Raw genomic sequence first — 25,918 nt, 5'->3', positions numbered from 1 at the left:
TGAACGAATTAGAGAAAAAGAGTGTTTTTTTTCCCTGCAAAATGCACAAGGTACATACAGTAGTAGCACTGGTTGAGGCAGGGCTAAAAAGATTCTACTTCCATCACAATGTCGGTAGAGGTCTCTCTCCCCCTTATATTGGGGGAAATGGAGAAGTAAAATGTCCAAGAAACGTTTGGAATCTTCAAACGTGGCAGGACACACAAATTCAACATATTTGTTGCACATAGTTCGGGGGGATTCTGGGGAAATTCAATGGTGATATGATCTGTGTACTCGTACATCACTGACTGATAAGTAGATGATTTCAGTACATAAAATGGTGATGTAATTACATAATGAGGGATGTCAGTACACAATGTGATGATGTCAGTGTATAAAATGGTGATGTCAGTACGTAATGCGGTGATGTCAGTACATAAAGTGGTGATGTCAGTGTATTGGATAACATGGTGATGCCACAGGATCACTTATTTTTCAAACTTGACAGCCATTATTGACCACTTTGCAACCTTACATCTCGTTATTTTCTTAGTATTAAACACACTCCTTTGAGAAAAATTTTACTGAATATTTTTGCTTGAAAATAAGTTACAATGGCAATTCAGTGGATATATTGGCTTTGATTTTGTCCTTGATCAGTGTTGTGGATTGGCACATTGTTTGACACTGAAAACACCAGGATGTAATGTCAGTATAGAGGTCATGAACATGGATGGTTGAAGTAACTTTGCAAAACACTCAACAGAAAAGGACAGTTTACTAATGACTTTGAAACAAACATATTTGTTTAACCTACAAGCTCTGTGGACATCAAAAGCCTCGGTATAGTATGTATTGTGAAATGTGCACTCAGGGATATCAAACACAACCACACCAGTCTATTGAAACCACAGGTCAGACGGGGTCTTGAGTTGCATTGTCAACTTTTACTTCATAAATGGCGCTAGGTAGCAAGACGAGTACAGAAACATGGCAAGAAAAATATGTCATCTTACATCTACATAAAAAATGATTTGAGTTGGAATTGAGGTTGACAAGGTTTTGAAATAAAATACAAAAGTCAAGACATTTATCACATATACCACTCGGACTTTACAAATTTAAGGTTAGCTGATTCATCAAGCAATAAGGAGAAATGCGACTTTTTCACATTCATGTGTGCTGAGACATAACATAGCTGTCACAGCATTTTTGAATATCGTATGTTACACACTGATTTACAATACTGGTGACCTTGTAAATCCCCCTATAAAAGGGGTCACAGACCACTAACTAGTTGTAACATGTTCTGTGAAAATGTTCCCACTTGAGTCAAACCACAAGAAATCTTATGTTTGCCTGATATGCTTAATGTCACATAATCTAAATGACAGCTTGGGCATAAGTTTATACCACTGTCCTAAATCTCTGGTTCTAAACAGTATTATTTCTTGTCAAACATTGACCATTTTCATGCTGTGAGTCCTTTTTTCCTTTGAAAGTTTGATCAAGTTAATCAATCATGAGACTACCTCACAAACCAAAGTCAATTTCAGTCCATGTCCTAAGTAGTCCACTGGATGAGGTCAATGTCAAATTGTCGAGTTTCAGATTGTAAGAGTCCTTCAGTATTCACACATCTGCCCAATGAGTAGAATGACAAATATCCATTTGCTGTCTTGGCATGCAAAATTGGCCTTCGGAGCAGTTGGTTTGTGGAAGCAATCTTTTCTCTGATAACTTTGTTGAGATAAAATGTTGTAACATAGTACAGTAGACTAACAAAATACAGACAGAAGATTTCTGTTTACATATGGATTTTGTAGAACTATGTTAGCAAACACAAGGTAACAAAATAGTGATATTTGGGTGAACTTAGTTCACAAAGAGACGCCATTTCCGTACTCTTTTAGCACACATTACAGCAATAGAAAAACTACCTACTGATAAAACAGTCTATATGATGATTCTCTTTGAGAAATGGTTTCAGAAATATTTATCTGATTAACAAATCATGAGACTTAAATATGAATAACATCAATGCACTGTCCCTTCAAAGATAGGTTTCAAGAACGCACTGTATTCAAGCATCAGATTCAGAGGAAGCTGTCTTCTCTCTCCAGACCAAAAAGAAACAAGTAGTTACTTCCACAACAGTTGTAATAAAATCATTATTTTCACCTGCGGCAGTACAAAAGTCCCATTCAAGGGAAATTACACTCAATCTGACATTAGATGAGATTCAATTTATAAACTCTACTGATCCAACAACTTTTAACTACTTTACTCTTTGCACTTCAGGGTGATTTTTTTTTCGAAAAAGTATTTGATTTTCAGGGGATTCAGAATCCACCTGATTAGCGGGCAGAAACAAATTGAAAACATCAATAATATCTTATTGTATTGTTTGTTGTGAAATAAGGATACGTCCATAAAGCAGAAATCTGATCATTAGTGGAGTTACTATTGGCACTATAACTTGCCTAATAACGCACTCCTACACTATGGCAAGAGTATTTCTGAGTTGTACTCTTTCCCCCAAAAAAGGGCAGTTCATACAAAAAATAACAAGAAAAAGAAAATTTGCTTCCCTCAGGAAATCATTGCTTTTGTCAAACAATACAACAACTATCGAATAGAACTTCATGTACACTTCTCAGCGAGGACTTACAGGTGCATGTATAACAACGAAAAACACTACTTATTCTGTGATGCAACTGTGAACTACACCTGGACAAAGGTATGAATACATGGCAAGCATTTAAGATCAAAAACCAAATGAACACCTTGACAGGAATAACAGGCTCTACAAGAACAGAAAATATGTAACCTGTAGATTGATTTGCGATTCAGACTGTGATGCAATCATTATTCATGATACAATCAGAAAATAGGCAAGAAAGGTCATGACAATGCTGTGGACCTACATTTCACTACATCATTTATAAACCAAACTTAATTCCGTATGTACAAGAGCAATGTCTCTCAAGTGCACATCCATGAATAAATTAATGTACAGTATTAAAATGGTGGTACAGATTACTTTGCATCGCCAGACAGGGCAAAGCCTTATCACATCCATTTTATATGACCTACTACTGCCATACATGGAGCTAGCCAGGTACCACTTTTACCTCCAAGTATTCAACAAGGAGCTCAGCAATAAACAGATCCTGATATGGTAGCATATGGCTTCCAAGGCCATTTCACGAGGATGAGCTGATAATTGCTCCAACAGTGTCAATCAAACCCTGAAACTGTAAGCAGTCACTTGTGCCTTGGGTATCTGTCCTATCTTTTATGAGACACAGTGTGCTAGTATACCGGTATGTGATATTTTCCACCGAAATACCCATGTTTTACTGGAAAGTGTTAGGCAAATTGTTTTATGTGGATGAGGTAAATGTATAAATTAATGTGAGTTATGATTGAGGGTCTAAAAGTCAGTGCACTTTGGTAACTATCCAAGTCTGGTGAAACAGTTTGGCATATCAAATACAAAATGAAATGACTGGTTAATAGAGATGCTTAAGAGTTCAACCAATGTTATTCACCATTTTTAAATGTGTGGTTTAACCTTGATAACGGTCATGTCTCTATGTTTAAAGGTAAACTTTCCAATGTTTCTCAAATCATTTGATTTCCAACAAAAGTATGGTTTGTCTTGCAACAGTTCTGTTTTGATATTAATATCAAGATTAGGGAGTAACACCTAGGTTGTTGTTGAATCTGTGAACAGCATTGGAAGGGTAAAAGTCACTGTGTTTTAACCTTTCTTGATGTCAAATAATTACATAAATCAGTCCTCTAACCCAAAAATGTTGACATATAACTTGAAGATTGTAAGTATTTCCTCTTTGTATGTAAGCAAAGGGCTTGCTTGAAGTTTTGTTATAAGGTATCTCATTGTTAACTGGCAAAAACAAATTGCTACATTGCATGTAAATTCAACTGAAAGATGTTCAACTCAAACAGGTTTTAATGTGAGAAAGGCCATACTCGTTTGAGTTTAAAATCTTTGTACATGGTGTAGCAGTGTTTATACATGGCTTGCCTGTATAGTAACAACACACACTGTGACAGTGTACACCACAATGTACAATTTTTGGTATATCTGGTATTGACCAAAAAAATCAAGCAGGGAGATGTTGTGTGTGGCCATTGATTGGTACTGAGTATTTCAGCACATTTCAAGACTAGTCAAAGAACAGACAAGGAGAACAATTTTTTCTTGTATGTGGTCAAAGCACCATAAATAACCCTTCTGTGTTCTCATGTCAAAGCTTGAAAAAAAGATAGGGGTGGTCAATTAACATAACAACGCATAATTTCCATATTCTTTTGTTTTGAAAATGTACTCCTTTTTTAAGGTAGTAAACATGAATAGATTGCTTGAAAGAAAAAGGGCTGATTGACCTTGATCTCACTTTTTACACAAAACGGACAAAAAACGAAGATGAAAACAAAGCAACTTTTCCCCTTTAAACAACTGATTGCTGCTTGGCTGGGACAAACAATAACTATGTACACTAACTAATGTCATGGCCCCCTGATAGACCATTAAACAATTAGATTTGACGAATCAAAAAATATCCATCTTCATTTTGTGCACTGCAGTCCATGCTCATACTCAGGAAGATTTTTGCTGCTCAGGAACTTAACATAAAATTACCATACATCAATCTTTATATTCTATTCAAGATTTCTTATAAATAAAATGTACAAAGCAAGTCAAAATTGCTTGAAGAAATCATTCTTTACCGGACAACATTTATAATTTAAAGACGAACTTACTCAAAACATACTGCCCTATGTTTGATTAATAATGCTTTTGACTATAAATGTGGGTGTTGAACTCATATTTGTTCTGACTGATATGCCCACAGCTATTGCACTGAAATGGATTGCTTCTGGCGTGGAACCCGGAGTGCAGGAAATACAGCACTTGGTCGGTGAAGTATATACCACAATGGTCACAGCCCCATTTCGTAGTGATGACGTTACTGTTCATGTTCTTGGAGTGTCCTTCGGCAGCTTTATAACCTGACACTCTAGTTGAGCCTTTGGCTTGTCTTGAGACTGAATAAGTCATGTGTTTGGGGTCATTGACTGAGCTGGCTGTGCTGAGCTTGCTTGGAGAATCACTCTCGCCTCTGCAGGGCGGCGATGAAAATCCCTCGGTCAGAAGTCGCTCCAGGCGACTGCTCTCCTCAGTGTCGGTTGTGGACATGGCATCCGCACCAACTTCTGTGTTGTGCCGAGCATTACCCCCTCTACTACTCCTGCCCTTGGATTCGCCGTTCCCATCTCTCGACTGCTCATCTGGGAGGTTGACCATCTCCATGGAAACAGGATGAGGCATCCCGTTGCTTCCATTCCCGTTTTGTTCGTGGTACTCGTGGACCATGTATGCATCGGCGGTCTGTGCACTTTCATGCTCTGACTTGCTTTGAATGTTTCCCTCGTCATAGTTGGCGTCGTCGACGTCCCGTCTACTTCCGGTTTGTAACAGGGATGTGTCGCTGAGAGACTGGACGTTGGAAATGATCAAACTTGAACTCTCTGGGCTCATTTGGGACGATGGTTCGCCCTGGTACCCGCTACCGTCTCCTTCATTCTCGTTTTCAACCGCCATCTCGTCGCCCGCGTCATTGATCGACCTTCGCAAACAGCTGCAGCTGGGACGCGGCGCTTGGTCGAAAGTATTTACGCTTATAACGTCCGCCTTCGTCTTGGTTTTGGGCAACCAGATGGGAACCTGTGGGGCTTTCTCCACACCATGACAACGCACCTTGTGGTCGGTCAGTAAATAACGTCTGGTGTAAGATTTTTCGCAATAACAACAGCGGAACTGCTTCCCATATTTATGAATTCGAACATGGCGGAGCAATGTTTGTTTGGAGCGGAAGGTCTTTGGGCAGATATCACACGAAAAAAGGTGGACTTCCATGGCGAAGCCTTCAAATTGGGGATATAAGGCTAAATGCGGTACTGACAACTATTCCCTTAACTGGAACAAATACCTGTTTACGGCTGTGCCAAATAATATTGCGATAACAGATTTTCATCCATCCAGAGATTTACAACACGATGCTGAAGTTATTTTCGTATTCGTTTTCGTATTCGTTTTCGTATTCGTATTCGTATTCGTATTGGAGTCACTGACAAAATTTTTTATTTCTAGTCCAAATTTCGTACGTATTATATAAAAGTTCTGTCTTTACAGAAGTAAAGTAATTTTATATGACAATATATCAATACTTCAATATTTGAGAATGTAAGTTGAAAAAGATCCAATCTTTTTAGGCCCTAGATTGAAAGATATCGTTGCTATAATTAGAGGAGAGATTTTAAAAACAAACGGCCAGTACACAGGCACTCCTTAGCTGGGTAGTCTGTTGAATAGATCGTTTTCGGTTCGATCTATCGATCCCGTAGTCGATATGCGCGCCATTGTAACCAAAATACTCACTAGGTTACAGTGGCGGGCATACTGACCACGGGATCGATAGATCGAGCCGAAAATCGATCTATTTAGCAGACTACCAAGCTATTAGCGCCTGTGGGCCAGTAGTAGTCTTTGGAGAAAGATTTTTTAAACAAACATCATTTTCGTATTCGTATTCGTATTCGTTTTCGTATTAACTTCTATCACAACACCCATGGAGGTACCTCCATGCAACAACCAACTTAAACATTCTGTTGACATCATTAGTATCGATAATGGAAATTTAGCTGACCCGCCCAATTTGACGAGTTGTAAACTTAAAAGGTAATTTTCTTGTTTTAAACTGATATCTCTGAGAAAGTGATCGTCACAACGACAGTGAATGCAGGGCTCAACGTTATCGCATGCCCCTAAGTCGATGACATGCTATATTTAGACTGCTGTCGCAAAGAAAATATCATCTCATATGATGTGGGAAAGCGTCATAAAAGAAAACGAGATGAATAAAATGGTATCATAGGCCTATGTCCCGATCGGTACATTTGTTTCCCTAATAAAGATTAAATTAATGTGTGAGCTGTTGTCAGAGTCTTTATTTCAGTACGGCCCATCTCTTTTTCTTTCCTTGCGTTTGCGTCAACTGTCATTGCCAGAACATGTTGATCAACTTGCGTTATGATAAGATACACCAGAATGCATGGAAATTAATTTGTATCGCGAAATATCGAGAAATACCTGTACTCTATGATAAATAGACTTCAGCTAGTCTAGTAGCTGTCGCAACTGGCTCGATCGGTTTCCGTCATTTGTTACTGTGCGATCCAGTTTTAGTGTTACGCAGTTTGCCCCGCTCTACAACTCCGTTCTGCAGGTCACTCCAAAAACTTTCAGCAGTACTATTTTGGAGGACCAATTAAGCCGCTAGCCGTAGATAGCTACTTTTTTCAACAAAAACTCTGAATAGAAATGCAGCAACTATCAACTTTCGATAGATATTTTGTAGGCAAGAGAACAAAACTCAAACGTATATGCGCATTTAATCCTAGCTGTGACTATGATATCGCAGCGGTACTTGTGGCGTGTATCGAACTCGCTCGGGTCATTGAGGTCATCGCCACAGTCCCATCCACTGATGGTCTGTTCTCTACTACCTCCATGGTTCTACATAATTGCAGTCGCTACCCGGCAGATTTGCCATGATATTTCAACAAAGTTGCTTGCTATTTAGATCTAGCTGAAAACAAAAACCTTTATGAAACAGGATAATCCAGTACAAGCTTGATGAAATCGATGCTTTGATCTGCTTTCCAAAGGACGATTTCCGGAAATGGTCTAGCCGGTCACATGCCACTAACGCAAATATTCATTACGCACGTGAACGCATGAAACATGTTGCAGTTACTGGTTGCTTGTTTTCCCTTGTGATGACATTTATGCTGGGATTATGATTGGTTCAATTGAAATGATGTGACAGCACTAAAACTGCTTCTGATACTTGATTGGATTGTAGTAAAATTTATCATTAAATTCATGGGATATTTTGACAGATCATTCAAGATAACATCAGCAGACACATTGGCAGCGCTGTGCAGTGGAGAGAACGCGCTCAAACCTCTGAGTAACTCCGCTCAACGGCTATGCTTATTCAATGCGTATTTTGGGGTCGTGGCCTTTCAGGACAATGCTCCGTGAACACTGAGCGAATATATGTTGTATTTGATCACGTATACGGTATGGAGAAATGTCTTGAAAAAAATTCAGTCGCAATCTCATAAAATTTGGTCGCCTATGCGACTGAAAATGGTCGCTACTTTGAGCCCTGATTGAATGTAATACATGAATTATCGGTCGGTCCGGTTTTATGTTATTATTGCTAACATCTTTACTCTGAAAGATAAACTACCTATTGTCATTGATTTCTGTTACTTTCTCCCCTGTAGCAGCACGTACAACTTTGTCGTAACTTGCAATTTTGTAATTTTTGCCTTACCGCACTCCCTGAGTTTTGTAAAGTATTGTATTGTTATTATAATTTATTTCAGGTCTACGTAGAGCCATATCAAAATCAAGTAAAATACTTGAAATACAAATTGTAAATGGATATGATCATTCTAAAGTGAGTCCAAAAGGATGACCGGATATAACAATTTTCACATTTTTTTATTCAGATGGTTGTCCTAGACAAGTCCCCCGTTCATCATAGCTTTCAACAGTCACCCGTTTTGCAGCGCCTCACAAAAATCTGCCCTCCCCGCAAAACAATGGTACAGTCCAGGGCAGCTCCTTTGCATCCGCTCTCACGAGTCCCATTACTTGGCACTGACCACCTGATTTCGGGGTGCATCCAGCTGCCCGGTCAAGAGACATTGGCAAGCGAAGATGCTGCCTTACCAGATCCAACCGATTTTAAGTATTTTTTTTAAATAAAATGAAGTGAACAAATTCTTTAAAATCTACAATGCAAATTTATGTAAATTTAACCAAATTTGGCAGATGAAATTACGAATCAAATTATCACAATATTTAAACCTCAGTAAATATCGTATATTGCACGTTTCATACCTGAAACCTGGACTAAAATAACAATTTCTGTCAGTGACTCCAATACGAATACGAATACGAATACGAAAACGATACGAAAACGAATACGAAAATAACTTCAGCATCGTATTTACAACGGCCATGTTTTTTTTAACCCTTTAACTTCCTTCGAAAATGTTACGTTTGACCCTTTATGCGCATGCAAATAGAGTCTAGCAAGGGGAATGGTTACCAGCGCAGATAACGTCTTTCATTCTCAGAATGTCAGAAGGATATTCCAAACACTACAACTTTCTGGTTACCATGCACTTTCCAAACGTTTCGCTGGTTGTTTAGATTATATACACACCTGATCGGTTTTTCTTTCCGCTGTAAAACAACAACTGTGGCGAGTAACTTTGCCAAGATAAACACATCTCCGTTTTCTTTCTTTATGAAAAACTGGCATTTTCGACACAATTTACACACGCAAGCCACAACGTTTTCTTTATCAGATGCAACACCAATTTTTTTTCAGATGCCAGCTGACGCCCTTGTGCATTAGAGTTTAGTAAAACGAGACGACTATGTTGAATCAAGCGGGAGATTATGGTAGGGGACCCGCAGGTGGTGTTGGTCGCGCCGGGTACCAAACTTTCAATTTCATTAAAAAAGTGGATTGAAGACAAGTCTACTTCATGTAAACTCGAAATTTGTCTTAAGAAATGAAATGTCATATCATTGACGACAAAAGTACACTTATCTACTTACTGGCTTTACTTGCCTACTAACATTGATTTATGTTTGTTTTCATGAATCTATACTTTCTGCATGAATAACCACAGGGGACTCTAACTCCTTGTTTTGTTTATGAGTGTAGTTTTATTACTTATGTATGATTATATCCACACACAGTAAAGAACCAATAAAGAGTTGTATATTTATTCATGGTTGTCAGTAAAGAATGGTATTTGTTAGTTTATTACTTTGTTTGTTTTGTTTGTTTGTTTGTTTGTTTGTTTACTAGTGTAGTCAATATAAATTACACTTCAAAAAGTTTCTAATACAATCTCACGTATGAAACTACGCATACGCCGCCTTACTTTGCGATTAGGAGCGAACACGCATGTGTGTCCACCACTCTCTCTGTATACTCACCCTTTATTTAGAGAGTGGTGGGTAAACATTAGTGCTTACTTCTCACGGCAAAGGCGGAGTATGGTTTATTTCATACGTGAGATTGTATTACAAACTTTTTAAAGTGTCAATTATTTACTATACTTGTAAACAAACAAACAAACAAACAAACAAACAAACAAACGAAATTACTTAACAAACGAACACCATTCTTTATTGGCAAACATGACTAAATATTACTCAAATTGGTTCTTTGTTGTATATGGAAATAATCATACATAGGTAATAAACCAAAAAAAACACACAAACGAGGAGCCTGAGTTCCCTACGGCTTAACCAGGAAGCAATATTTCAAATGTTAGAGTATCGTAACACTTTTGCAGGTTGCATTAAAAAGGGAGCTTTCAATTTACGGGGAGGGGAAAAACTCATCACTATAACTGGTGAAAATATGACCGAGAAAATTCTCCCTTTTAATTTGCTGTGTAGACTTGTGTCACATCGGTGATGACGTATCATTATTACGCCAAGTATTACACGTTATATATGAATGTGTGTGTGTGGGGGGGGGGGGGGAGAACGGGGGCGAAAGCCATGGCAACTTATAAGTTATACTTGCTGGCAGCCCGCGTTCTCAAACCATCAAACCGTGATGCTTATGGTTTTGAATTCCTGGCCCGCCCTCTACCAGCATAGTATAATAACTCTCCGATCACGTTTATTTCTGGGACAGCACTTTCAAAGCACTTGTTTCAGACGGCTGTAAGACGACTATCTTACAAAACGCGCGCGTTTATTCGTTGGTAGAAAACAATCCCAAAACATACACATTTCATGCGCAAGTACGATCGCGACATCCGGAACGTTCTTGCGCAAACCCTTGGTATTGTGAAGGGTACACTGATCACTTCTTTGAAGGTTTCCATATGCGTTTAGTCCCCATGAACATAAAACGTTACGTCCATTATCCATGCATTATTACATATTAAGGTAGTATTCGCCACGAACTTGAAAAACTTCAACTTCTCAAACGTTCCATACCGAAACTTTAAGTCATTCACTTTCGAAATCAAGAATGAATGTCGGAGGTCAACGTGCAAAATTTCAATTGGTGCTATACCTAATATTTACCGACTCCTGAAATTTAAAATAGCCGCCATCTGTGTGTTAACTCTAGATCTTCACAAAAAACACCTGTGAAATTTTAGTTACCCAACGACCTTCAAATTTAATATTTAGCCTCTAAAAGTGGTAGACACAAACAGTGCTATGAAATATTCAAAGTCCATTATTTGTCCCCAAGTCGCATTCTACCTTCTGTACTGAATGCATCACCGCAATACAGACTCTAGTCAAAACCTTAAAAAAGTTGAAATAAAATATTTTATTACCATTTATCGATCGGATAAAACTGATCATGGGACCACCTATTTTAAGAGGTGACGCATGTGACCGGCAATTCTTTCATCAAGGGCGGGGAGGGGTCAAGACCCCAGTTTTCCGTGCGTCATAATTGTTATGAGAATAATAAATCAAGGGATTGCAAAACACTTCTAGAAAACGCATGTTATATATAAAAACCATACATGGTACGCCAAGTAAAAGATACAAAGATCCATCACAAAATCGACACATGCCCGCCAGTGATATAATTTGTTAATTCTCGACACTTCAATGTTCTATCCGGGGATCTAGACCTCACAGAGGTTTTCACGAACCCTTTAAGCTGCGTACCATTATTAAGGGAAAGTTAATCTCTACCGGGCCGGGATTGGGATGTACAGTAGGGAAACCCAACGTCTAGAAAAAAAAAGTAGCTTAAGACTGCTTAAAATTTGTGGGTTATCAGTTATCCTCTGGCGCTTAAAAAGAAAACACCCATGTCATAGCTTCGTTTCATACTATATTCTGCAATACTAAAGGGGAATATTGCTTGTATCCTGGTCACAATTGCGAGGGCGTTTGTTATAATTGAGCTGCTGTGAAATCGATGACTGTCACAGAATTTTTTCGTTTCATCGTAGATAACTCTTCGATTTTTTCAGAGAAATGCACTGAGCTATCTGACAAGCTAGGGCTTAGCGCTCAGAACAATGGCACATTGTAATGTTTCTTGGTGTTGATTATAGCACGGTTAGAGTTAATGGAACTCACCACCACCATATGAGATTTAATCTGACACAATGCAACACAATACGCGTTATTGTATCGAATTTAGGATAATTGAACGCCATGCTGCACCAGATTGAAATGGTGTACGGTACATTGTTGCCTGGCTGCCAGGCACTTGGTAAATGTGACTGGGAAGCTCTGTATCATCAGGTGGTCCCATTACGAGTTGTGCGCGTGCGACCACGGACGGTGCTGCAGTCCATGGTTCGAGTGCTACTGCATCAAAACCCCCTTCATTATTTGCTGGGGGGGGGGGGATGAGGCAAGGCGCTAGGCGTGTCGCATGGCAGGAATCCGGCAACTTTGCAGCCCAGATAAAACACTGCATAAACGCAATACATTTCGCAATGAGAAATTATGATTGAAAGATGGAGGAGGGAGGTAAAGTATCACAGGTTGGATTACGTTCCGCCTGCTGCGTCAATTTTTATCTGATTGACGACCCCACACGGAGAAGGTAGAAATGGGTTTTGACGTGCGTGGGCACGCTGTTCCGGTCATTGTAACCGCGACGGAAGTGAACTTCGTATCGCCGGGAATATCCTCCTTCTGGGGAACATCAAATCAACGTAGTAGATAGATACATGATTCTTCTCCACCGTGACGATTGATGCTTGTTTGTGGCAATCATTCTCAATATATATATGATATGCACCTACAGTTGATTGATAATTCCAGACGGTAGAAAACTGACTGCGACTACATTAACGGAACATCTCCCCTTCACAATCTTTCTCCTCGTTTGTCCATAGGGAAACCAGAAGTCTGGTTGCTGTTGTTGTTTGTATTGCTTTGTTGTTTATGTGTTAATGTTGTTGGTGACCAATAAAATTCGACGAACATAACTGTTGTTTGTTGTTAATGTTTCAAACGTAACGTAGATGTCATAAGAAACGCTACACGAACACTACCATTGCTTGGCCCGACATCTGGTTGTTGTTGTTGTTTCTATTGTTATTTATGTTTATTAGTCGTGTTGTTGTTGTTGTTGTTGTTGTTGTTGACCAATAAAATTCGACGAACATAACTGTTGCGTTGTTGTTAATGTTTCAAACGTAGCGTAGATGTCATAAGAAACGCTACAAGGACACTATCATTACTTGGCCCGATACAACTCTCTGCTAACGTGTATGAAGAGAGTGTACGTTAGCAGAGAGATGTATCGGACCAAGTAATGGTAGTGTTCTTGTAGCGTTTCTTATGACATCTACGTTACGTTTGAAACATTAACAACAACACAACAGTTATGTTCGTCGAATTTTATTGGTCAACAACAACATTAACACATAAACAACAATACAAACAACAACAACAACCAGACTTCTGGGTTCCCTATGGTTTGTCCTTGCGTTCAACTTCAGTCTTATTCACTTGATAACTAAGGGGAACATAAACTTACAAAATCAAAACTATTGGTTACTGTCGGTGGTCTGGTAAAAGGGTCAATTGTAAAGGCCCTATAATAGATCAGTGATTTTCACAAACATAATTGAGGTATCGAGATGAGACGCTGGTTATTAAAAGGTGGAAGAGTGCAACGCCTTCCCCATGATTCCAGATGTTTAACGATGACATGTAGTAACCAACTTGACCGATTGTAACCTCACAGACTACACTGCGTTTCTATAGTTATTCCCTTGACGATTGACAGCAGGCGTAGCTTTCTGTGAATCACTAAGATTGTTCACTGGGGTAGACAGCCTCTAAAGATGATAAAACATGATCATAATGTGATATATATGGCAAAAATAAACCGGCAAGACAATCTGGCCGTTAAAACACCGAAAGCTGAACAATAATTTTCTGTGCACGGGACACGAAAGAGGGAATTCGGGCAAACGAGCAAATGATTGAGCAAAATCCATGGACATGGCGTACGGGGTGTGCAGTCAAGAATCCACGCAATTTTACGGTCAAGGCAAAGACAACTACCTCAAGTTGTCGGAGGTTGAAACAAATACATGTAACACTCCGCCTCTGTGCCAAATAATGCAGGAAAAGATTCTAAAATTTGAATCATTAAATATAGAGATACCTGGGCTTCATCAGATTACAATTGGTGGGCCAACATGAGGGTTGTGGTGTGCTAGTATCACAACAGTTTGAATACCAGCTTAGTCGTTAACATGGCTTCCCAGGAACAAAAGTTGGCCGCCTTTTACTAAATTATCTAAACAAATTTTGCTTTTACATGTACAACCAAATACACTGTCGCATCGGTAAGTATTCTTTGAAAAGTACTGCTAGAGTTATGGTAGGATCCTCCTTGGTTGGTCAAATTTTGATGCGAGATGAAAATGGTTACTATTGTCCTTCTGATTATCTCTAACAGCCACCGACTAACATACTCTCTGTGATTTGTACTTTGAACTTGTATTAAAACATAGTTATTCATATTTCTGACGATCTAGTTTTTTATGGTCATATCCCACACATACACAGTACACCTACATCAGGTTCAATGATACTAATCCCCCACTACGTTCGCACAAGCATGCATAAAAACGACTAATTTACATCTTCACAAGATCATGTGCACTATCTTCATAAATGAAAATCAAAATCTCTGTATATACTACAAACCTTTATTTATATTCAAAAAAACGCATTTCTGCCCTATTTACATGCATGGAGCAAGCTCTTCAGTTTGTTGTGGACAATGCACTCAAAGAAAGCTGGAACATTATACCATAAGGCAGCAGGTGGTTGAAACACCAAATGCTGGAAGAGTTTTGTCATCACTGACACTTTAGATTCCTATTCTTTAACCCACAGACGTGCTTTGATTGGGTTTCAACCAATGCTGGTTCTGCCTCACGACAGTTGAAATCAAATCCCAATCCTGTGACATGAATTATGGCATTAATCAGAACTTCCATAGACAAAAGCCGAAGCCTGGATAGTTGCTATGGGATGGATGTTTTCACTGCATTGTACCCCTTCCGTTTGATTGAAGATTAAACTGAAACTTCAAAGGTTACAGTCTTGAATCTTCGTAAGAAAGTGCAATTCACATCTTGATATGAGTTTGTCAGATTGGAACTTTTAAAAGAAAACAATACTTGTACGCCAACTTCAACGATAATCATCAGAAATCTTTTGCATGTTTACTCATGGAGATAAAACCAGTTCCAAGGTTTACTGTTTGTGTGTAAAACTACTTTGAGCAATGTCTCTTTCACATCTTATAAGGCATGTGGCGAGAAAATCTCTTCATTTCTGAAATGAGGTTAAAAATAAACTGTACATTCACAAGTGTGAGTAGGAGAAGAAATGAACACAATCACTGAACATATTCGTTTCACAGTGAAGAATGCTCCACCATGTATGGATTGAACGGTATTAAACTAGTGGGTAAATCGCAAAAAAAGGATTTCTATATGTTTTATGAGTGCATGTCACTTGATTGTCACACTGGACATAGAGGCAGTTATCCTGTGTCATCCTTTGGAACATCGATTTCCAATTTCTGAATTTCATGCCTGTAACTCCAAATCAGCCGCTGCTTTCCATTTTTACATGTCACAGTCTGTCAGTCAATCCAAGTTGATATGCGTTAGATTGCTCTCTGTATTCTGATTGGATACTGCAGCAGGTGTTCATTCTTCTCTTATGCAAATTGCAGGAAACTATTTGTAGTTTTGTCAAATGAACACCTCTTCATTTGCAGACTGACAGTACAACAGAATACACACACTTCCAAGCCCTCATCTCAAGAGCTCCATGTGGGTGGTCAAGTCTCTTTACAAGAGGTCACGACCTTTCAGTCATCATCAAAGTCCTCTATTACTATTTCTTCATCACTGCTTTGAGAGCCTTGCACACTCAAAGCTGCTTGACTTGACTCGTCTTCTCCTACACTTTTTGGAGCAGCCACCGGCATGGATTCTTCTTCGTTACGCAGTACACTATGAACATCCTTTTCGTCCAGCTTCTCTGGCCATGTCCTGTTCCAATGATAACAGGAAATTTGAAATGTAATTCAAGTACATGTAACCTGGTCATTTAAAAGTGCTCTGGTCAACAGAACATTAAATTAAAAGTACAGATTGTAGATGTGTTGTCTCTGACAATGTAAGTGTCATCCGAACTTTGGAACTCTGATAAGTTTGTGTATGCAAAGGCATGTAACGCAATGTGAAGTATTGGTGATACTGACACATTCAATGAGGATACATCTTTCATACCAATGTCAGCCATACCCAATCCATACGACTGACATTGGTATAAAAGATGTGTGTCATATGGATTGGGTATGTGTATGAAGATGTGCGCCCATCTTCATAAACATACCCAATCCAGATGGCACACATCTTCATAAACATACCCAATCCATATGGCACACATCTTCATACACATACCCAATCCATATGGCGCACATCTTTTATACACATACCCAATCCATATGGCACACATCTTCATGCCAATGTTAGCCATATGGATTGTGTATGTGCATGAAGATGTGTGACATATTGAGGTGGACATCCACAGTACCTATGTGAGGGTGTGTCAGGTGCCTAATACAGCATATGTAGCCACTGAGTGTGGGAGTATTGAGTGGAAGTAAATATTTGATAGAAGAGTATTCCGAAAAAAAATGCATTTTGAAAACAATAAGCGGATGACACATGATGCTGTAATAATGTATGCATTGTGGTTCTGGTTATTACCATTCATCCAGGCCATCAAACAAAGACAGATTCAGGTATTTGATTTGTGTTGGGATCTATACAGTGGTAAACAACTTCATAACATTGAACACTGAATGTATTACATGAATAACTGCATTTGGAACTATGATTAACATGCGGTAAAATGATTTGTTACAAAATCTCTGCTCTTTTCATTGTCTGGGTTGTGAATTGGAAAGTACCTTAGATTCATTATGCTACAAAGTTATGATTAAACTTCTTACCTTGTTTGATAGTTTGAATCTGTAAACTTACAAACCTCTTGAATAAACGATATTTGTCCTGAAAAGAGTAAGAAAACTTGATAAATATTTATCAATATGAATTTGTATAGTGTTTGTGGCCCTTGATATAGTGTTTTTGTAAAATTTCTGGAACAATTCCTGAACCAACGTCTCTCCCCTCCTTAACAAAGGCAGGCATCATGACATGGATTGTGCATAAATTCTGTTTCATTTGATTTTGCATATCTATTAATAATATTTATTAATACTGATGACATTTCACCTTTAATAAATGACAATATCAATTTGAAAGACTGAGTAAGGAAGGCAAAAATCAAATAATAATCTTAACATGGATAGCCAGTGACATCTCCTTGAGGCAAACTTTAACCGAAAAGATTTGAACCTTTGACCTTAATGACGGGATGTTTCAAGATTGAAAATGACAGAAAAGGTCAGATGACCAGATACCCGAGATAAATCAATCACAGCAATGCACTCATAGGCTTGATATGAGAAAGTTAAGAAAGTTGTTGGCTCACTATGGTCTAATTGTGACAGTGTGGATCTGCAACCTTATGTATCTGGACATGAAATGATCTGCAATTACAAAGTACAAGATGGCCTGATACCCTCGATAAATTAACCATAGAAATACACAGTTAAGAATCACATCTTAGAATCCTTTTATTCAAAGAACTGCCACAACAGGCCTTGGTTGCCATGGTAAGGATATGTAACTTCATCTGTTCATACATGGAAGCAGTCAAGCGATGGCATCATTTGTGAGTTCAGGTAGCGAAAATGCTCCCTCAGTCTGGGGCGATTGACCCCTGTAATCTGAGACCCTCATTACAATGGAATGTCCCCGCTGTCGTGTTGCCCTGCCGGCTGTTTAATGATGTGGTGAAGACAGATAACATCTTTACTGTCGATATACATCTCCCTCCTGAGAAATTGGGGAAATCTTCAGATGGGCAATAACCATTCAGATCTTGTCATCATTTCCCCAATTATCCAGGCAACCACATGGTTACTTTTTATTGTGGCAATAAAACACTCTTTTTATGGTTTTTCTGTTTGGCTCATTAATGACCTACAAAGGTTGTCACATGAATACTAGACAGATGGTGGCGGGAAAAACGACTATTACAACTTTTGTCCCTGACAAAACTGTCTGATAACCACGCACTCTCAGTCAAACTTTCTTGTCTCACAGACCTGTTCGTGCTTTCTCTCAAACTGAAAGACACTGTGCTTCAGGCAGAGAAAATCTTTCTCAGGAAGTGATAAAACATCTCTTCCTACTTTACAAAGCTCATTCTATTTTGCTTGTCTGTGTGTTGCAAAGATGTATGGTATTTCATAAACTAGTATTCAATCTGTGTTCTGGATGTCAGATCTTCTGCCAGCCCTAAAGGTTCTGGTTTAGAAGTACTGTAAATATTAAAGTAGCTGTTCCTATATTACAAAATTCAGATGTTTCCTTTTCAATCCTGTACAAGTATTTAACCTAATCTGATTCAGTACAGGTGGCATATGCTTTAACCCTCTGAGCGCCAAAGTCAATTTTTTTTGCCTTTATAAAGTATAACCCAGATAATTTTTTCAGGTCCAAACATTTTGTAATTATTTTTCCTAAATTTTGACCAAAAACTGGAGTTCATAATAGGTACTGTCCACCTGGTCCAAAATTATAAAAAGAATTGCGGAAAAATTCATAAAAATTGGTGAAATGTGTCACTATAGTTTTGGTGGGAAAAATTTCAGCACTCAAAGGGTTACGCATAATGAATGTGAGCATTGCTGATACCTGGATTAATATATAGAATGTTTGGTGCTTACACAACTTCTTTCCTTGCAACATTGACATCTGATGCGAGGAAATCTGACGATATCACTGTACATGAACCCTCTGTGTTACCATAACAACATGAGACTGTTTGTGCTCCCATTGGTACACCTTGGGTTTGTGTATCAATAAACCAGATCTGACTACAGCTCTTTACTATAAACAAGAATGTAACTCTGAGACCAGCTCATATTTACTAGAGTATACGTACACGTAATGGTAACAATGTGATACATAAAATCAGACTAGGTGAAAGAATATTGTGGTAATATTTTGTTTAGAATTATGGCTTTAAATAGCATGATAATCAAAGTTTATCTGGGCTCTTGGTTAGGTAGCCTATTTCAGATCATTCTGTAAAAGTACATTGTTGGTGACAATATTCTGCTGGTTTGATAATCTGGAACATTTAAATTTTGTTTCCACTGACTTTATCCAAGATATTATAGGAAAATATCTACAATCCAGGTAGAGAAAGCACCTCTGAGACGGATATTCATACTCTAAAATTTTCACAATTTTGGTCTTTCACTTGTGAATGCTCATTTTAAAGCTATTTGAGTATGAAAAAATGTCACCATCTTACTGTTTCGAAAATGCACAATTTTAAATTTTTCTCCATAAAGTTAAGGCAGGAACGGTGACAATTTTGAATTTCAAATATCACAAAATGTTGAGTAATTTGTATCGCTAGTTCCAAATTTTGCACGGTGACCCATGATTTTAATTCTTGATTTGGTAAAAGAATGGTTGAGAGTTTCATTTAGGAAAGTTAAGTCTTTCACTTTTGTGGCACATACTACCTTTAAACTGACTACCATTGGTACCCTGTTTTTGACTGACAAATGCTGTATGCTTACTCAGGTTGGTCAGTAACTCTCACATATGGATTGTTATAAATTGAGAACATAAAAATGTATTTAAATGGAACACAGTTATGTCCAATGGAGGGTTTTCAACTACATGTACTACATTATATACGTGTGCCTCATCTAATCAGTAGCAAGAAATTCACTCTTGCTACTCCAAAAAAATTCAAGTATAATCGAATCTCCTTCATTTGATTTGTTTGATAAAGGGGCAAAAATTGCCCCTTTTATGAACACCCTGAGAAAACACATTGTAGTGGTGTAGGTCAAGTCAGTATTTACCTGGACTGTTCAATGGCACATTTGTGAGTGCCAAGAACGGCAGCAGCTGTGTTTGTAAATCCACTGGAGTCCAGCAATGGCCGCTGAACAAATGTCTGGCGGTCAGAGCACCATTCCGATACTGTGAAATGTAAGACAAGGGGAAAACAGATAGAAAATGTGACTTGTGAATTGTTATGAAGTGTTATACTGTGCAGAAAACAGGGCTAAAAGCACAACATCATGGCATGATGACAAAGCTACACAAATATTTAACCAAAAACAATAGATTGCTAAACAGAGTGAAAGGAGAAAGTGACAGGGTATGGAGACTTAAAGCTCAATAAGCCGTATCTTTGGCTATTTTTTTAGAACTTTTGTTTTATGGTTTCCCTACACTTTCTGCAATGAATCCCTAAACTGTAATTTTAATGCCAAGTATTTAGCATATCAACACAACCTATATGAGTATAATCTCCGTTGTCATTGTTGAAAACTGTATTAAAGTCAGGACTAGAATTCATTTGTAAACAATAAACAATGATCACTACACACATACAAGCTGTATTGACAAAAAGAATACTCAAAATTTCAGCATGACAAATGGATTAGGGTCAGAAACGGTAGTTGATATACAGAAACAGAATACTGAAAAACTTGCCACAAGTTACAGCTTATGTCCCTTTAACACAGCTGTATTCATGCATGGCTGGGCAAAATCTGTGCAGTATCAGTCATTCCCTGACCAGTATCAACATGAGTCCTTAGACAGTCTAATTTGCTAGTCCTGTGTACATGCCTTATCAAGTAAGTATATCAGTGTTCTCTGGTCAAGGGAATGGCATAGATACAACATTGTGGTATGTTCATAGGTACAAAATCCAGGTCTTCAATAAGTATTGTAACTGAGCTACATTTAATTAAAGTCAGACCGGAGGTTGTGTCCGACCCACTTGCAAGAATCTATGCAACGCTTGTTCAAATTAGAGGGAAAAGGCCTGTAGATAAGTAGGCCGTGACCTTTTCATCCTTTGAGTGGTGCTTTTTGGTAGAGATAACATGACCGTATCTGATCTCATTGTCTGTGAGTTTCATATCAGATAATAAGTCAAGTATCACAATTGGACATCAGCAGAATGGCTTTTAGCTCTGCAGTCAGGTAAATGGGACGCCATGCCGGCAACTTTGTATCTATATGCAGGGACACATGGTAGGGTGGGTGTTGTTGACATTTGTGAGCTTCAAATTCCTATTGAAGTTATTTATCTATGTAAAGGGAAATTTGCTATGTAAGGTGTAGGGTCGATGTAAGGGGGAAATCTGAGAACTTTATACCCCTTGGAATGAAGATAAATGGACCAAACCAGCATTTCATATTAATCACTGGTAACCTAGGGAGTCATGAGGGTTAGGATAAAGGATAGAAAAAAATAGAAAGAAGACCCAAAGGATAACAATTCTAATTGGTATCAAATGGTTTGGGTCTAGTCAGTTACTCAAGAAATTTCATAGCCTGGTTATACACTATTTGAAAATTGATTCATTTTACTGTAAATTTTACTTATATTCTACATTTGAGCGCATGGATAAAACTTAGAGAATACTGAAAAGAAATGCGATGCATGAAAATCACATCATTGCTGCAAAAACAACGTGGAAAAGTCATTTAAATTCATAAAGATGGCTGCTATCACCTTTCTATTGACTTCAAACCACTGAGGTTTATGCAGTGGTTTCCATCCACCACCGCCACCACTCCTACCACTGTGACTTCTCTTACTGTTACAGTGAATCACTCCTCTTGCAGCCACACATGAACTGTACTGTTGAAGGGCTGACCGACTCTGCAAACAAATTTGATATTATCTCTTTCTTTAAATTGGGTACAACACCGATTATGTCAGAGCAGTACTTCACTTCCTGGACTCTTTATTTTTGAGATGGACCCTTTAGCCTTTCTTGAGAGGTCCAATCTTTCATAAAAAACACAAAAGTTGGATTTTCAACCTTGAATATTTTTCATGAAAATGACTAATTTTTAGCGATTGCTATCACAATTCCTGGTACAATTTTATTCGCATTAAATTATCAATCCATTCTTGCATCAAAAATTTTGACAAACTTTCTAAAACAAAGCACACAAGTACACGAGCAACAGAGGGTTCCTTCACTATGTTTTTCAAAAGTTACATACAAACAGCTGATAAAAGATTACTTACTGTCCAGTCAATGGTGAGATGATCGGCGTCACTCAGGTAAGTACTGGCGTTGACTACGTCATCTATGTCTGAGTAAAAGTCAAGGTAATTCTGATGCAGATACGAGGTAAAGAACTCGCTACTCATGTGTGTCTTCTCAACCACTTCCTGTAAATTGACAACAAATTAATTGCAATAATAAGCGATCTGCATTTCATGGTACAGCCCTTGCTTTACCAATATGAGGTAAAGGATATGGGATAAGTTAGTTGGTGGGTAAAAATTCTAAAATCAGGAATAGATAAATGATGAGTAAGTAAATGAATAAGAATATATATATATATATATATATATATATATATATATATATATATATATATATATATATATATATATATATATATATATATATATATATATATATATATATATATATATATATATATGTATATATGAATGATGAATGACCATCACGGAAAATAATAAATATGAAGCATATTCTGTATGGTTATAGAATATACACATAGCTAAAAAGTAATGATATCTGCCTCCCATTGCTTGGAAGTCTGCTGTTAGACTGAAAGCCAAGGCTGCGGTTGAAGCATTTTTTTTTATCTCCAAATTAAATCAAAAAAAGTAAAGATGATTTACATATGAAACCTGTTCAATCTACATAACCAAATGATAAATATGAAAAGTTTTTCACATTTCAGAAGGGACAATGCACATAGATAAAAACAACGTACTTCTGGGTTAAAGGTCAGTGGATCTCTCTCATGACTGGAAAGGTGAGCTGGCAGCCTTGGGCTGTTCTCATCCCTCGGGTCTCCTGAAAAATGTAGTTTGGAAAGGAAAATGTAAAAATTTATGAGTGGAAAATCAACTTTTTCCATGTTAGTTCAGGTTCAATGAACCTCTCCAATTTTTCCCGTTCCCACACGCACACATACACACATCATTGACTTGCTCTTGTTTCTGCTTTGTACATACATTATACAAAATTGTTCACCAAGCTAAGCAAGGACAGTTATCTTCTGCAGATGAATTCAGGATCAGACAATTACAGCAAATGTTACAGGATTTGAATAGACATGTCCAACTTCAAAGATATGACAATCTGCATTGGTGTTCTCAACATATGAACAGTCCTCTTATGTAGACTACCGTAAAAACCCTATCAATTTGGCCACTCTTTTAATTAAACCACTCTAATTTTTCCTCAAAAATGAAATTTTACCCAAATCAATTCGACCAAAGATGGAAATGGGGACTTTCTCAATCTCTATTAATTCAACAAACCTACCATGACAAACTATTTTGAAAATTTTATTTTTGATAACATACACAGAACAATACAATGTACAGTACAGAACATGTCTAAGTTGGGACTTAAGGAAAGTGACCTTTGATTGTTTCAATCATCCAAGACGGTAAGCATATCACTTATGAACTGTTGAAAAAGTGCAAATCTCTAATAATTCCACACTAAAATTACTTTGGCTTTGCTGATTTCCAAATAATTCAGTAATTTAAAATTGCAATTATTTTTTTCTAGTCGAACTGATAGGGGTTTTACAGTATTAACACACATGCACGACAACTGATCATGTGGAGATATTCTGACAAGTTTCAAATCACAGTGTCCTGAGAATGCATCATCAATCAAAGTACACGTGGTACAGTTCCACTGCAAACTTACTCTTTGAATGTAAGATTTTCCCCAGAGCTCTGAATAAGAACATGGAGTGATCTCTGCCACCTATGGCAGGTATGTGCCTCATTTCACCCCTACTGTCTTCTCTTGATTTGAAAGATGAGTCTTTCCCCTTCCCTGTCCGTTTCTGCGGCTTCCCTGAGAAGCTCTCTTTTTTTGTAAATGACGACTTTTTTAAACTTTTAAAATAAGCAGCCACGTCTGGATCTGAAAGGGAAAGACGCGTGTAATGAGTTGTAATTTCTTTCATATTGCAAATTTCCAATTTTTCAGGTATGGACACCTACATGTACCTCTATATACATGCACATCAAACTTTGAACACTGACAACCCCAAATATTCTTTTCCTAGTCTCATTGACCTTTTGAGTGCTGTATTTTTTTCCACCAAAATTTTAATGCAACGTTTTACCCATTTTCGTGAACTTTTCTGTAATCTTTCTGATAATTTTGGACTAAATGAACACAATACTTCATCAGCCACAGTTTTTTCTCAAAATTTTGGCAAAAATCAGACAAAAATTGACTGAGATATATTTTATAAGGGCAACAAACATTGACTTTCCGCTCAAAGGGTTAACTTGTTTAGTATTGAGTTGTGACCTATCTGAATATTTATAAATCCTGTCACATCAAAGCAGTTTCAATTACTATATTGCTGCTCTACATTAACTTTAACAGTATTTTAATTAGTAAGGGGTTGAAATTTGTCTGTGATCACACAAAAAAAGTAAAATGTGTTGTAACGTGGTGCGTCCTCTTTCACTGAATCGCACTAAAGCATTAAATTTACATACATGCATACTTACATACATATATACATACATGCATACATAATATATACATACATATATACATACATGCATACATACATACATAATACATACAAACATACATACATACATGCATGCATACTACATGCATGCATGCATAGATACATAAAATACTGTATACATACATACATACATACATACATACATACGTGCATACATACATGCATGCATGCATATATACATACATACATACATGGCCCGAGTATATACATGTAAGTACATAAATAAATACAAATATACACACACATACATGGTGTACATACATAGATACATACATACGACGGTATGTACATACTATTTGGCTGGGCAAAAAGGTATGTTTTAGTAAACTTGAATTACACAGAGTCGACCCAATACAGATTCGGCATTCTGCATTCATGTGCAAAACTCTGGCATAACTCAGCACATAATCAAGCTAGATGACGTACCTATCTGCAAAGGAAATCAAAAAGCAGAGCCAAGGGCCAGTAAATCACTTACCCTGCAGACAAGTGAACTGTAAGGCATTGATAGCACCTCGTATATCACCTGAACTTGCACTTGTTAATTCCTCTAGGGTCTCTTTGGAAGGCATCGTAAAATTTACATGTCCCTACAATTAATAAAGGCATATATGGAAAACACGGGATAACTCAGGTACATGGTTGTCATACATAATAAATGAGCATATGGATAAGTTAATCACAGACGGCCATTACAGAAGATGAAAAGATATGTTTACTTGGGACTTTGAATCACTGATGACCTTTGTATGTGGAACAATAAAAATAAGTTGATCTCGAAATTACATCAAAAAGCACTGAAGCTAATGGAGTAATGGATTGTGAATTGCAGTGATGGGTGTGTAAACATACATGCGCTATGCAAAAAGAACAGTTACAAAGGTCACGTGAAAAGTTTGACGTGAAGTGGTCAGGAAAGGAAGGAAATCCAACATGTTTATTTGATCACATCATAGATATCTGTAAACATTCAGCATTTCCAATGTCACATAATATTGGACCTGGATCCTGTCAA

General features: G+C 37.7%; 2 protein-coding genes across 2 annotated transcripts in view; both read right to left on the bottom strand.

The window, feature by feature from the left end:
• Nucleotides 1-4,801: 4,801 nt before the first annotated feature.
• On the bottom strand, nt 4,802-5,617 carry LOC139139502 (DNA-binding protein Ikaros-like). Its single transcript, XM_070708415.1, has one exon. The coding sequence runs from the start codon at nt 5,615-5,617 to the stop codon at nt 4,802-4,804; it is 816 nt and encodes a 271-aa protein (XP_070564516.1).
• Nucleotides 5,618-14,830: 9,213 nt separating this feature from the next.
• LOC139138430 (cell cycle checkpoint protein RAD17-like) overlaps nt 14,831-25,918 on the bottom strand; it is a 29,771-nt gene continuing 18,683 nt past the window's right edge. The window contains exons 9-16 of the mRNA XM_070706815.1: nt 25,382-25,493; nt 24,054-24,275; nt 23,101-23,183; nt 22,376-22,522; nt 21,851-22,000; nt 20,178-20,298; nt 17,175-17,232; nt 14,831-16,206 (exon numbers count right to left, since the gene is read on the bottom strand). Of these exons, the coding sequence (XP_070562916.1) occupies nt 16,023-16,206; nt 17,175-17,232; nt 20,178-20,298; nt 21,851-22,000; nt 22,376-22,522; nt 23,101-23,183; nt 24,054-24,275; nt 25,382-25,493 (1,077 nt within the window). The 3' untranslated portion in view covers nt 14,831-16,022. The remainder of the gene's footprint in view (nt 16,207-17,174; nt 17,233-20,177; nt 20,299-21,850; nt 22,001-22,375; nt 22,523-23,100; nt 23,184-24,053; nt 24,276-25,381; nt 25,494-25,918) is intronic.

This window comes from Ptychodera flava, chromosome 8 (genome assembly GCF_041260155.1).
Source record: "Ptychodera flava strain L36383 chromosome 8, AS_Pfla_20210202, whole genome shotgun sequence".
NCBI classification, from domain to species: domain Eukaryota; kingdom Metazoa; phylum Hemichordata; class Enteropneusta; family Ptychoderidae; genus Ptychodera; species Ptychodera flava.
Note: the sequence above shows the minus strand (reverse complement) of the source record. Positions and strands in the feature narration are given on the sequence as shown.

Excerpts from the sequence above, each read along its gene's own strand:
- LOC139139502 (XM_070708415.1), bottom strand. The coding sequence starts at position 5,617 with ATGGCGGTTGAAAACGAGAATGAAGGAGACGGTAGCGGGTACCAGGGC.